Consider the following 14,075-nt stretch of genomic DNA (forward strand, 5'->3'; position numbering starts at 1 on the left):
ATTCTTAGTTCCTATGGTCTCCCATATGCATTTGAGCTGCTAATGGCAGTATGAAAACAATATTCACGTGTTTTGCAGCTTCTGCCAAATTATGATTCACTTTTGATTTATGGAGAAGGTGAAAACATGAATGGATATTTCTTTATATTTATTGGGGAACAGATTCAATTAATCCCTCATATCTCTTCACAAATTACATGTTTTCCGTTAAAAAATCCATCTTGCTCAACTGCTTTTGGTGGTTGGAATCTGTTTGGGTCATCTAAGCAACTGTTTTCATATTTGTTCTGACCATCTCTTTGTTCTGTTCCCAGATTTGATGGCAACATAAAATCTGCTGACGCATCACCATTCAATCATTCTGTGCTCCACAATGTGAATATTCCAATATGGTTAGTGGCAAAGAGATGGGAGATTCTATTTCCATGTGCCAATTTTTCTCAATTCACACACCTAACAATTTCCACACCCTTAGATTTAGAAACTTAGTACTGAATGAAAACCAATGGTTCAGATATGAACTACTAAATGAAAAGAAATGCGGTGTGTGCTAATGTCCTTTGTAGTGTGGAAACAGAAATAGTGTGGGGAAACAGAATGACCCCGAAGAGATTCTGGTGGCATTGTTAATAGTCTCTTATACCCTTTTCTCTTTCTAAAATGTCTTCTTTTACTTAAATAGGCTTAAACCTGCTTCATTATGCTTTGCTAATGGAAATCCTAGTGATTGGCTTCTACCACTTGTTCTAGCGGCTGCTGCTGCTATCTCAATGAGCATTATCAATATCTTTTTTCACACATAATCATTGTAGGAATGGGAAATGCTTTCCTTTATCAGATCTTTGAAAAGCATGGTTCGATCTTCAAATGCAGTTGCTGTTATAACCTTTCCACCTTCCCTTGTTTCACCATCCATTGCAAAGAGATGGCAGCATTTGGCTGACACCTTACTATCCGTCAGAGCAATTCCAGGTATGCCATTGGCTTAGTAGCATTGTTAGGTTTACTATCTGAATGTTAATCCTTAAACCGGGGTTTGTATCAGATGAGGACAAGGAGTTGGCAAACCTTCTCACTGGTTATCAGGACATGGTTGGCCTTCTCAATGTGCACAACGTGGCCCGTCTTAACACCCAGGTAGGAGATGAGTGTGTTTTGCACTAGTGCTCTCTTCTACTTCATATGTTATTTTCTATTATCATTTTACTCATTGCCAACTGTACGAGCGTGAAATAATACAATTTTTTACCCACAAATTATTGGATCTGCCGAATAATTAATTTAATCTGTTGGGAAATTATCTACTTTAATTGCAGTTGGTTGATTCAAACTTATCCACAGGTTCCAGTTATTTTGGAGGCAACAACATTCTCAATGAAGCTGAAAAAGCTGAGGTCATTGGTTTTAGAATGTCTAAATCAAGCCCCCATAGATGGTTCAAGTGGGAGTTCTTATGGCACGTCTGGTAGCTGTTCTGGGTCGACTAAGCCAGGGATCCCAATCTGTTCAAAATCATTTTTTTTTAGAAAACGCCGCCTATAGTAATATAGCGACGTTTTTAAAAGCGCCATAAAGTTATAGCGACGGCCGCATCTTCGACGTTTGGTGCTAAACGTCACCAAAAGATTTGACGGCGTTTTTGAGACCTATAGCGGCGTTTTTTAAACGCCTCTAAACCCCTGTTTCCAGCAATGGGAGACTTGATTTTTGACTGCTTTGTCACATGGCTATTATGTAAATGTGGTCAAAATCAAAACGCAGGAACCTCCCTAAATATGCGTGTAACAAGGTTGATTTTATATTTCTATATTTGATTGAATTCTTTTGACCTTGTGCCAGCTTTTACCATATGGTCACGTGAAATTGGTGAAACAAGTTCAGTCATGTGCAGCAAAAATGAGGATCTACAGCATTGATTGGATTCTTTTCTTTCCCATCCCATGTCTTGGTTCTTTCAGTATTTGCATATTATATGTCACTACAACTGCAATACAGTTCTAAAATTATGAAAAAACCTTGGTAAACTTTGGTTTTATTTATTTATTTTTTGAGGAAATTCTAGTTGTGAATTGGGATGAGCAATATAACATTTTTACATTATGTGCTTGATACGAGTTTAAACTGGATTTTCTGTTGGTTCATACATTCTTCTCAGATTTTAATGCCTTGGCTGATCCCCACTTAGAGCATCCCCATACGCTCGCTGGCTATTATAATTAGCATCATTCTATTTAACTTTCTCCAATGAACTAGTTAGGACAATAGTTATTTTAACAAAAAATTTTCAGTTTAGTTACATTTGAAGAGTATTGGGAGACTTCTTAAACAATGTGTGTGGATAGATGGATAAAATAAAGATGTTATCAAATTGGTGTTGCATCTCAGGTCTCAACTACAAATGCAGTCACTCTGTCAATGGCTTCGAATATTTACAAAATATTTTGAAAGTCAGTGAAATTGTTGTAAATAATAGATAGATCAATTGTTAGACTGGTTTGGGAAGTTGGCTAATTTAGTCTGATTTTTTTTGCTAATTTAGCTTGACTAAATTAGCTTTGTTTGGGAAGAAATTATGATTTTTTTTGGGTTTGGATGTGATGATTGTGAGAGATAAAGTGAAATAATTATGATTTAGACGTAACATTTTATTTTATTGGCTATTTAGGCCTCGTTTGGCATGCAACACTTTTAACCTAAAAGTCAAAAAGTTACTAAAAAAACTAAAGAACCTATAACTTATACTAAAAAGTCAAAGGTTGTGTTTGGTATGCAGTTCTAATCATGATTCCACACTCATATTCGAGTGCGGTGTTTGGATACAACTTTCAAAAATTAAATCTACACCCACTTTTGCAAACTTGTTTCAAGTGGGGTTTTGAATTTTGAAATTTGGCCTACCCGGTCATCCGGCCGATTGATCGGAACGATGCTCTTTTCTTTTCTTTTTTTTTTTTTTTGGAAAATTGGCATATGTTGTTTTTATATTTTAAATAAAAAATATTTTCGGAATTTTTTAAAATTTTTTATGAGTTTTGAATAGAATTTTGAGTTGTGTGTTTGGTTATGAATTGTAAGTTTTTGAATTGAATTAAATATCATATGTCACATCAAAAATTTCAAACTCAATTCAAAACTCATAACCAAACAAATTTTTCACACTCAAATCATAATTCTAAAACCCACAAACTTAAAATACAACTCTATCCTCAAATCATAATTCTAAAACTCTACCAAACACTACCAAAGATTTCATTCTCTTTACTTTTTGCATATCTTTTCGTAAAAAATTAAAAAGTCATTATAAACATATTAGTTTTTTTTTTTTTTTTATCTATCTCATATTTTAGTTAAAAAGCAAAAAAGTTACTAAAATAACATATTCCCAAACGAGGCCTTAGTCTATTTTGTCTTTTTAGCCAAAAAAAATTGCTTCCAAATGGCAACTTAATTGACTTTTTTATTATTTTAGTCTAGTTAAAAAAATTGTATTTGAGAAAATAATTGATTTTTTTTTAGTTCATTTAATGATTGTGAGAGAAAGAGTAAAATGATTATAATTTGAATGTGATATTTTGTTCTATTAATCTATTTTAACCTATTTTGGCCTATTTTGAAAAGTAAAAAAAAAAAAAAAAAAAAATTCAATTTTTTTAGATTTTTTTTGAAAACATATGTAAAAAAAATAAATTTTTATTTTTATTTGACTATTTTAGCCAAAACCTTTCTTCCCAAATGACTTTTTTTATTTATTTAATTTTTTTTTTCATTATTCAACTCTTATATGTGAGGAAGTTGATGAAGATTATGTTGAAAATGATTTTTAATTGGATAGTGAGGGTGGTGGTTACTTTTGGGTACTACTAACTTAGATAAAATTACTACATCTACCTCCCTTGAAGTTTTGCATAATTGCAGGGACTCCACTTGTAATTTAAAAATTACACTAATTTTTCCTATTTTTTCAAACAATATATATAAGATCCCCATTCTATTAAATCAACCATTAAACTGTTGATAGAATCTTATGATATCAGCACATTTGGGGCTCTAAGTACCAAGAATACCATCAAACCCCTTATCACTACCCCTAGCCACAATATCACAATTAGAATTCATGCATAAAAAATGGAACCCCAAACATTGACATTGTTACCTACAGATGCAGACATGGTTAATTTGATTACGAAGGAGTGAAGACTTTGTCTTTTTGGGTAATGCTTCTCACGCACTCTTTACATAATGTCAAGCAGTGAAGTCAACTATTTTGTAGCAATGCATTTGAGATCTTCAAAAGTGCACTTAAAAATTAAGTTGGGCTAGGAGACACAGGATGTAACCGGTAGAAAAGATGTTCCAACATTGGTAACAAAATGCCTAACATTACAAAAAGAAAATAAAGACAGTAGACAACTTAATAGTCTCCCATATTGGTGACCATGTCACTACATCAAACTAAATTCAGGAAGCATAAGGGTAAAGACTAGGCAGCTTTCAGTGTGTTTCCAATGTCAATGACAAATCGGTACTTAACATCAGCTTTGGCAAGACGCTCCATAGCAGTGTTCACATAGTCCGCTGGGATGACCTCAATGTCCGCAGTTATGTTGTGTTTTCCTGCAAAATCAATCATTTCTTGTGTCTCCTTCATACCCCCAATGTTACTTCCCGCTACTATTTTCCTCCCTGTCATTCCGAATCCCATATTAGCTAACATTTATTTATTTAAACAGTAGAAAGGATCAAAGGGATGTATATATATGCATTTCAACATATATAAAATAAAAAGCAGGGCCACACTATCTAAGCCAAGCAATAATTTTTCTGCTTTCTTTGTAAAATATATGTTTTGCTATTTATTAAAGCAATCTCAAATGCTTACCCATAAGCAAAGGAAAAGCTGGTAATTCAAATGGCTTTTCTGGTGCACCAACCAAGATGAGCTTTCCATGAGACTTTAACAGACCAAGCAATGGTAGTAGAGAGTGAACTGCAGAGACTGTGTCAATAATTCCATCCAAAGTGCCCATAGCAGCCTATGTAACTCAACATGTCAGTAAACACTTAGAATCTCCATGAAGTTATAATATCATATATAAGGGAGGAAAAATGGTTACCTGCATCTCATTAGGGTCAGTGCTAATCAGAAATGAATCCGCACCAAGATGTTCAATAGCTTCCTTCTTCTTGCGAGGAGAGGTACTGATCACAGTGACAATAAGCCCAAAAGCCTTGGCAAACTTCACAGCTACATGGCCCAGCCCATCTAGACCCACCACGCCCAAATTCAGACCAGGCTTATCAAGTCCAAAATATCTTAGGGGGCTATAAGTTGTGATCCTAGTGCAAAGGAGAGGAGCACATGCATCAAGAGGCAGATTGTCAGGAATCCGAACCACATAGCGCTCAGTAGCAACCATGTGATCAGAATTTTCAAGGTCGTTCTTGCAGCTGTCACATGAGTGACACGCTCCAACCATGCAACCAACACCAACTTTGTCTCCAACTTTGAACTTTTGTACCTTGCTACCCACCTCTGTCACTACACCCACAATCTCATGCCTACATATATAAATTGTATTCACACACGTATGTCGAAGTGTGATTAAATGAGTTATTAGAAATTTAAAATCAGAACATCTTTCCAGGTGTAATTAAAGGAGTAGGATAAAAAATCAATGTGGTAACATTGACATCTTAATGTGAACCAGAGTCAAAAACAGGTGTAGATTTATTAAAAATGGCAGAGCCAGAAAAATCAAGAGGTGCAAATTTTATATTTACTTTAGATACAAAACCAATATATGTGTGTGTGTGTAGTTTAAAAACTTTAATAAATATCATAAATAATACAACCACCAATAGCTATACCATTTGGCAGTTACATTTGAGGATTCCATTATAAGTGAGCTAATATGCATTTGAAATAGCAGTCTGCGGTGCAAAAAAATGTCCACACGGGTCATGGAAACTGAAAGAATGAGACATTGTCACGCGATAGACTAGCAAACAACATAGCCAGCTCTAGTTTTTTTTCGCTTGTTCTTATGTCCTCCTTCCAATTCGATTACACATGGGAAAAATAAGTTCCATGAATAAGCATTGCATCTGAATTCCTAGTGCTTTCCACAAGTAATAGTGACAAAGGTATGTTGAGTTGAGTGTATGAGAGAGCACCATTTTCTTCACAAATTCTTTTCAGTTATAGGACAAGTTTTCGTACACAACTACACAATTAAGTACACTTGTTGAATTACACCAATAAATCTCGAATTATCAGTTCTAATTTCTATAAAATTCTGCTGATTGTATCAGCAATTTAAATATGAAGAGACTAATACAAGGATCAGCATCAGAATCCTCCAAAGCACAAACTAAAACACTCCAAGAAATATATTACAGAGGGGTTTTTGGAAACATACCCGGGGACAAGGGGGTACTTGGAGATGCCCCATTCGTTCTTAACGCAGTGAAGATCGGAATGGCAGATTCCACAGTACAGAATTTTGAACCTAACATCTTCATCCCCTGTCGCCCTGCAACCATCATCGTCAACATCATCATATCCATCACTGTCAACATCCTCCACAACAATAAAACCCAAACTAGGAGCATCTCCAATCATTGTTGCTATAATGTCATTGCTATTGTTATAATTTGACAATGAATAGTGTTATTTTGCCAAATTATAGCAATAGTGCTCCAATGGTCATTTGCTATTTTGGCAAATCTCAACCAACTTTCCCTTTAAGTTTGTAGATATTGTTTGGATATAGGTTTTTTTGTGATTTTATTTTTGTTTATTTTTTTGTCTTTTTTGACTTTTTTTTAACCGTTTGTAAAAAAAATTATATATTTATATTATTCCTGACTAGGCAAATATAAAAAATTAAAAAAAATTAAAAAATTGGAAAAAAAAAAATTAAATATAATTCACCCCACCGAAAAACATATTATTACATATTTAATAAATTTTTTTAACTACACATAAAAAATAAACAATCACCAATTTTTTTAATGTCATTAATGTCTTTTTATTATAATAAAAATATCTTCATTTAATGAAAGTTAATGAATTTTATCTTTTCATTTCCTTCATTTGAAAAAATAATTAGACTTTATTGAAAAAAATTAAATTATACTAAAAAATAGTCAACATTATACATTGCAAAAATAATATTACATTCTTTTGTAGAAAATACACAAAAAATTCTTTGAAGATAGCTGTCGTCACAAAAAATTATTTATTTATTTATTTATTTTTACAAAAAAAAAAAAACAAACAGAGCACAACGGCCGTTTTAAGTGCAGAGGGGAGATCACAACCGTCCACGTCTATATGTTCAATGGTTGAGATGATTCTCTAGAATCATCCAACCCTTTCCCTCTCCCTCTCACTCTCACACTATCTTTTCTCTCCCTCTTATCACTCTGTCTTCCCTCTCAAACCAATCTCTCACTCTCGCACTGTCTTCCCTCTCCCTCTCACTCTGTCTTTCCTCTCAAACCGATCTCTCTCTCTCACTCTCGCACTGTCTTCCCTCTTCCAAACCAATCTCTCACTCTCACTCTCGCTCTCTCACTCTCGCATTGTCTTCTCTCTCCCTCTCACTTTGTTTTCTCTCTCCTCAAACTGATCTCTCTCTCTCTCTCTCTCTCTCATTTCGCCCCCCATTTCCTCTCTCTCCCTCTGTCTCTGGTACGATTTCCATCTATATACATACTCATATATATATGCTTTGATTTTTTGTTTATTTTTCTGGTTGTTGATGTGGAGGTGATCGCGATTTTTCAAACTCAAGTCTCGCGATGGCGTCAAACCAGATCTTCAAAGAACTCAATCATCTCCATATCTTCAAAGAACTCAGGTCTGTGCTCCCCGATTTTTCGTAATTATTTATTTTGATTTTTGGTTTAATTTTTGTTCATCCATTGATTTTATTTTGATCTTTATTTTGATTTTCAAACAACTCAAGACTATTTTGGTTTGGTTTATTGTGATAATATCCATCTAATTTTTACACTCTATTTTGATTGACTGATTTGGTGATAAATGATTAAAAAATTTTTTTTAAGAGAAACTGAATTTGGCTTTGTCAAATTTATCTTGAAATTTGTGAATTTGGCAAAAAAAATTGTAAATTGGGTTTGATTTTGATATTTGAGTTTGATTCTAAATTTTTTGGGTTTTATATTATTTCAAATCTGTTTCTTCAACTGCATTTGGTGCCAAAAATCTGTTGAGATTTGCTGATCTGGCAAGTTTGGCTGCTGCTATTCAGCCTGCCAAATTTGAGAACAGAAATGGCATCTGCTATCTTTGGCAAATAGAATAACATGCAATTGGAAACCCTCTTTTTGTCATTCTTGTCAAATTTTAGCTTTGACAAGTTGAATAGCAGCTCCATTGGAGATGCTCTAATATTGTTTGGATCGCGGGATGAGAAAAAGAAAATGAATGATAGTTGTCTTTCGTCTAAATGACCAAAAAAAAAAAAAAAAAAAAACTACGTTTTTTCTCACTATTATATTTATCAGTCCAAGTGATAATAGGGATCCCAAATAAATTATCAAATTTTCTACGAAATTTTGTGTGAGTCCCACACTCATGCGAGAGATTTGGTAAAAAACTATACCGTTTTCTTGTCAGTTCGCTACATTCTCTAATTCCACCCCAATGATGTGGTCCCACACTTCTCTCTCCCATTTTAACCCCTCTAATTCCACATCATTGGGTGAAATTGGGGACAAAATTAGGAGATGAATCATTTTTTTATATTTAAATTGGAATATGGGTGACATTTTTTTTCTTTATATGTTTTCATTTTAACGAGCAGTCTGAGTATTATGAAAAAGTTCATAATCTCACCACTTTGGTGAGAAATGAATCTATAATTTATAAACAGAGTATTATGAAGGGTTCTCTTTCTTACAAAATGTCACTATTTTTCATCAATTCGCACCCCTTAAATTCTCCTCTTTATTTCTTATCAAATCAGTTGATCCAAACGGAGTGTTCCAAATGATTTTATAAGCATAGAAATGATTATCAACTCCCCAAACAAATTATTCAACCCAAAAAAAAAAAAAAAAAAAAAAAAAAAATTGAGTGGCAAGAATTAGGAATTGGCAGCTGTGACGAGGGACGTATCGACGTCGGTGGGCTTTCAAGATCTTGCTTGATTTGATGTACATTTTACTTTCCGGACTACATCTTCAAAAAGATCGATATTTTTGTTATATCGTAACTGATTTGTTTTTGGACAATTTATTTTTTGTTTGCTTTTTTTTTTATTGTTTTTTTTTTCCATTTTGCTTATATGGGGTGTTTTGAGAACTTCCACAAAAGATAATTTTTAACTTTTTTACACACAAAAAATTACAAAAAAAAAGCCAACTCTTTTAACACAAAAAGCCCAAAAATCACAAAAAATAATTTAAAAAATATTTTTTTACCAATTTCTCAAAACACAACATGTTTGTATGACGCTTTAGTCTTGTTTCTATGTTGTTGTTTTAATATAAATATTTTCCAAGTCAGAAATAAATAAAATTAAAAAAAAAAAAAAAAACCCTTACCTCTTGGAGAAGTTGAAAGAAGACAGAACTCTGGATGTTGAATATCTTGCTTAAAGATGGAGAGCAAACCCAGATAGACCACTCTCTTTCGTAATTACTTTATAGCTACTAGAAAATGGGAAAAAAATAAAAAATTGCACATGTCAGTACTATCATTTTCTCTCATTGAATAATAGTAGATGAAGTCATTTTCAGCTCTTTTAATACTTCTATTTTTTGGGTATTGAGAGCGAGAGAGTTCTAGAGACTGGAAAGAAGGGTACTATAATAAAGGAAAGGATGACGTCATTGATTACGTATGACTGGAGACGTACTTATCTGATGTCGGTGGGGTTGGGTGCTGTTTGGAGGGAGTCCGAATCCCCTCCTTACAAGCCCTCCTTGTAATAGTCGTTGCATATCCAATGGCCATAAAAAAAATAAAAATAAATAAATAAATTGAATTTTCACTTTCCCGCTTTGCTATATAGGTTATACAGTGTATACACTTCACTCTCACTCTCAATCTCCCTCACTCTTACACTCACTTCTCCTGCACCAAACCTAGCCTCACCGGCGACCACTCCCGACAGCAACCCACTCGTAAACCCAACCCACCGCTGTAGCCCTCTTTTTCTCTGCTTGGACCATAGCTCCACCGCGACCACCATCGGCTGGAGCGAAGGAATTTGTTGAGGAGAACGTGGGTTTTCAGGCCATAAATGAACCAGGTTCGTCCTCGAAACACTGAAATCAAAAGGTTAGGGTTGTGATTGATAAAATAGATTTGAAATTTGAAAATTAGGGCTTTCAAAATTACTCTTATGCAGATTGATAAATAGTATAATTGGAACATATTGTGAGGAACATATATGCATTTCGGAGCCAAATTATGCAGATTGATAAATAGTGGAACATATATCATTAAAATGTGGAACTACAGTAGCTAAATTTTGAAATCATATATGCATATTGTGGAATCATAATTATGCAGATTGATAAATAGTATGATTGATAAATAGTATGATTATGCCAATTGATAACATGGAATCATAATTATGTAGATTGATAATTATCAAGATGTATAATTTTGTGTAACATGTGTGATTGATAATTGAATTGACATTGAACTGCTATGTTTGTAAAACTGCATATGAATTGACATTAAACTGCTATGTTTGTTCAGTTTGAAATTGCTATGTGTGTTCAAATGACTGAAGAAAATGACCTTTGTTCAGTCTTAATCACAAATGCTATATTTGAAACTGAAGAAAATGACTGACATTGAACTGCCATGTTTGTTCAAATGCTATTAATAGTTTAGTCTGTGTAACCTCTGTTCAAATGCTATTAAACATGGCAGTTTGAAAAAATATAATGTTAACAGTAATGACATACACTCTGTCCCTCAAATTCAAATAGAATTGTTATTAACCCTATCAAACACAAGCATAGCATTAGCAACATAGAATTTTATTATGGAACATAACATTATGGAATATACACAAATAGATGTTTCTCATGTATGCAGATTTAAAAAATGGCTTCTTCTTCTAACATTAGCAACATAAGATTACTACCGAGGCTGTGCAATTGTGGAAGAACCGCTGCCATATATATTGTAAGAACCAATGAGAATGGAAATCAAGGGCGTTTGTTCTTTGTTTGCCCATCAAAATATGTAAGTATGTATTGGAAATTTTAATCCTTCAGTAGTCACATTAATATTTGTCTTATTCAACTAACTGATTGTCATGCATTGTAGAGTAACACTCCCACTCCCCATTGCAATTACTTCAAGTTCGTGGATGAAGATGATGAAGGCGTTACGTCCAGAATCCGTTCCAACACTAGAGCTTGTGATGCTATAACAATAGAAGACTTTAATGATGTAAGGATGAGGCTTCATGACATGGAAAATGACTATGGTCAAAGGCTTGAAAGGATAAAAAATAACATCAAAGGGATGGTGTATTTCATTGTATTTTCTATCATTTTGTACTTTATCATGTAACTTTTGTACTTTATTGTATTTTGAGAAATTGAATAAAAGTTTCTACCATTTTTGGTTGTATTGTACTTCATGATGTAACTTATGTTTATGGAATAAATGTTATTATGATGTAACTTATGTAACTTATGTAACTTACTTAATAGCTTTTTGGAATGAATTTTATTATGGAATGAATGTATGGAATGAGTTTTATAAGTTATTATGATGTAACTTAGAATTTTATTATGGAATGAAATTTGGGAAACATTGGTCTCATTGTTAGAGTTTTGTGGATGCTATTTGGCAAATCTGTGGATGAATTTTGTGGATGCTATGTGGATGAATTTTGTGGATGCTTTGTGGATGAATGAATTTTGTAGATGCTTTATCACTTATCTGTGCCCTGTTATCTGTTGCAGGTTTTGTTATTTTGGTGAATGAATTTTGATTATAATGAACAACTTCTGTTATCTGTTGTAGGTTTGTTTCTAATGAACAGATTTGGCAGATCTGTTATATGTCAACTAGTATCTGTTTGTCACTTATCTGTGGCCTCAAATATTATCTGTTAGCAAGTTTAAAGCAGATTTGACAGATCTGTGGATGTTGTTTGTTGATGCTTTGGTTCTAATGAACAAGTTCTATTATCTGTTAAAGATTTGTTTGGTATCAAAATTGCATCTGTATTGCATCAAAATTGTATCTGTATTGCATCAAATTGCATTTGTATTGCATCAAATTGCATCTGTTATCTATTGCAGATCTGTTTGGCAGATTTGTTGCAGATATGTAACTGCTGCTATTTAGCAGATATGTGACTCCTATTTGGCATCTAAACAAAATTGAACATCACCCAAGCATGTAAACAAAATTGCATGAACTGGCAGATCTGTTTGGCATCAAAATTGCATCTGTATTTCATCAGAATTGTAGCAAATTGCATGTAAACAAAATTGCATCCACATGTAAGTTATTTGGCAGATCTGTTGCAGATCTGTGGCTGCTATTTGGCATCTAAACAAAAGTGAACATCACCCAAACATCTAAACAAAATTGCATCAACTGGCAAATATGTTTGGCGTCAAAATTGCATCTAAACAAAATTGCACCCAAGCATCTATTTGGCAGATTTGTTGCAGATTTGTGTACTTGTTCTTTCACACAAGAAAATCTGTGGATGCTATTTGGCAGATCTGTTGCAAATCTATGTACCTATTCTTTCACACAAAACAAAATCTAAAAATTTGAACACACACATTGGTCCATTTGAAAATCAATCAGAAGAAAATGAAATATAACATCAAGTGTAAATTAACATCAAGTGAAGTTTGCTCACATTGGTCCATCTAAATTAACAGATTGGTCCACACATACAAGCCATTAACATACAAGCCATTAACATTTGAACACACAGGTACACAGAATTTTCCAGTAAGCCATTACTTCACAAGCCATTTGAACACACATACAAGCCATTACTTGACTTTCCAGCAACAACACAATTTGAACACACATACAACAGTAGTTTGAACACACATTTTGAACATAATTTGAACACACATACAGCAGCGGTTTGAACATCAGTTTGAACATCACTTTCCAGCCAATTTGAACACTTTGAACACACAATTTGAACATCACTTTCTAGCTAGCAAGCCATTTGAACACACATACAAACCATTACTTCACTTTCCAGCAACATCACAATTTGTGCAGTAACATCACTTTCCAACAGCAGTTTGCTTCACAATTTGAGCTGCTATGACTTCACTTTCCATGCCAATTTCAGCTTCAGTTTGCTTCTCTTTCTGCTTGTCCATAGCCTAAAATGGAAAAAGACAGAATTTTCCACAATTTTCAGCAGCTAAATACATACTTTAAAATGAATTTTCGGCAAGTAAATACATGTTCTAACAAAATTTTCAGTAAGTAAAAAGCAAGAATTTTCAGCAACTACAAATTAAAAAGGCAGCAAGGACGAACCTGACTACACATTGGACTGTTTGATTCTTGAGAATATCGAAACTCAATGTCATATCCACATGAACCTTGAAGTAGTGACTGGAATGTTGGTTGCGCAGAATACCATTGAGGCATTGAATTTGGCAAAGAATTTGGCACTACATACATATCCCGCAAATTGTTCGCCTACAACAATGTCATATATTAGGCTTTGCAATCATGGTTTGAGTCACATATTATATCTACACAAAAAATACAATGTTAAAGTAACACTTACATGATATGTGGGATACATCAATGGTGGAGGAATAGAATTACCACCCATGGGCAAAGATGGAGGAAGAGGATGAAGGAGAGGAAGAGGTTGAAGAGGAGGAACATGTTGACGAACATAGATATCTCCTCAAACAGATAATGGAGAAGGTACAACTGTTGGACTTGCAATAGATTGTGACGAAGCCAAGCTGTTAGCATGGGATTTTTTTTTGGAGTTCGCTACCAATGCCGCTTCGAATCCACCTTTTACCCTCATTTTGCCCTACTAGTTGCCACATTTTTCTTCAAT

The 14,075-nt window shown here is 33.8% G+C and overlaps 1 protein-coding gene and 1 long non-coding RNA gene across 2 annotated transcripts; one reads left to right on the forward strand and one right to left on the reverse strand.

Annotated features, from left to right (window-relative positions):
- Positions 1-4,160: 4,160 nt before the first annotated feature.
- On the reverse strand, positions 4,161-6,545 carry LOC114302632 (putative mannitol dehydrogenase). The gene is made up of 4 exons (XM_082866910.1): positions 6,420-6,545; positions 5,115-5,559; positions 4,880-5,033; positions 4,161-4,683 (listed from the first exon to the last, which is right to left on the reverse strand). Exons 2-4 carry the CDS (start codon positions 5,475-5,477, stop codon positions 4,481-4,483), a joined length of 720 nt encoding a protein of 239 aa, XP_082723036.1. The 5' UTR covers positions 5,478-5,559; positions 6,420-6,545; the 3' UTR covers positions 4,161-4,480.
- Positions 6,546-7,309: 764 nt separating this feature from the next.
- On the forward strand, positions 7,310-11,411 carry LOC145789680 (uncharacterized). Its single transcript, XR_014327899.1, has 3 exons — positions 7,310-7,865; positions 11,087-11,236; positions 11,321-11,411. It is a non-coding gene; the product is annotated as an uncharacterized LOC145789680 (long non-coding RNA).
- The last annotated feature ends 2,664 nt before the right edge of the window (positions 11,412-14,075 follow it).

Source organism: Camellia sinensis, chromosome 4 (assembly GCF_055761805.1).
Source record: "Camellia sinensis isolate YWXY chromosome 4, ASM5576180v1, whole genome shotgun sequence".
Lineage (NCBI taxonomy): Eukaryota > Viridiplantae > Streptophyta > Magnoliopsida > Ericales > Theaceae > Camellia > Camellia sinensis.